This window comes from Penaeus monodon, chromosome 34 (assembly GCF_015228065.2).
Source record: "Penaeus monodon isolate SGIC_2016 chromosome 34, NSTDA_Pmon_1, whole genome shotgun sequence".
NCBI lineage: Eukaryota > Metazoa > Arthropoda > Malacostraca > Decapoda > Penaeidae > Penaeus > Penaeus monodon.
The window spans coordinates 12,330,459-12,331,141 of record NC_051419.1 but is presented as its reverse complement, the minus strand read 5'-3'; the positions used below and the strand labels follow the sequence as shown (position 1 = coordinate 12,331,141).

Genomic DNA, 683 nt, shown 5'->3' with positions numbered 1-683 from the left:
AACTCTAGCTCTGCTGAAGAGTCAACAACAGGTAAAGATAGTTTTAGGCTGTCTGTTACAATTTTTGGAAAAGCACTGTTTTTGGTATTTTCCATAAACAAATATAGGAGGGGGGATATTGTTTCATTGGAGATTCCACATTGCCTTAAAGACCAGTATTGCCATTGTACTTGTTGATCCGCCACCTTAACAGATATTGATCAAAATTGACACAAAAAATCCTCTAAATCTTATTCCATACTGGTGAAAGGGATTTGTGGAATTTGTGATTTTCTAAAGGTATTTCAGGTAGAAGATAACTTGATAACTTGTGGAACAAGAACAAAAAACATAAAATGAAATGTATAGATTATGGTAGTATTAGAAGCAGCTCAGCTTTGCCTAGATCATCTTAGACAGCTTGTTAGTTGTGTGTCCCACAGTGAAAACGGAGGTGAAAGTGGAAGAGTCAACAATCTCTTCCACTTCTCCTGATGCTGTTCATCCTCGCAAGAGAAAAATACGCATGAAGGAGACAGAACCTGAAGCCCCACCAGTATCACTTGTGGACCAACCTATCAGCAACTGTTATGAGACCTTCTTGAAAATTAGAAAGCAGGTTTGTATATGCCTCTCATTCTATCTTTTACCACCATTACTCTCATTCTTTCCTATTCATATCCAAGTTTCATCGAAAACAAATT

The 683-nt window shown here is 37.2% G+C and overlaps 1 protein-coding gene across 1 annotated transcript in view; it reads left to right on the top strand.

Annotated features, from left to right (window-relative positions):
• LOC119594592 (ankyrin repeat domain-containing protein 11-like) overlaps positions 1–683 on the top strand; it is a gene marked incomplete in the record, with an annotated part of 34,234 nt that overhangs the window by 31,393 nt on the left and 2,158 nt on the right. Inside the window, 2 exon segments of the mRNA XM_037943633.1 lie at positions 1–31; positions 423–598. Coding sequence (XP_037799561.1) covers positions 1–31; positions 423–598 — 207 coding nt within the window.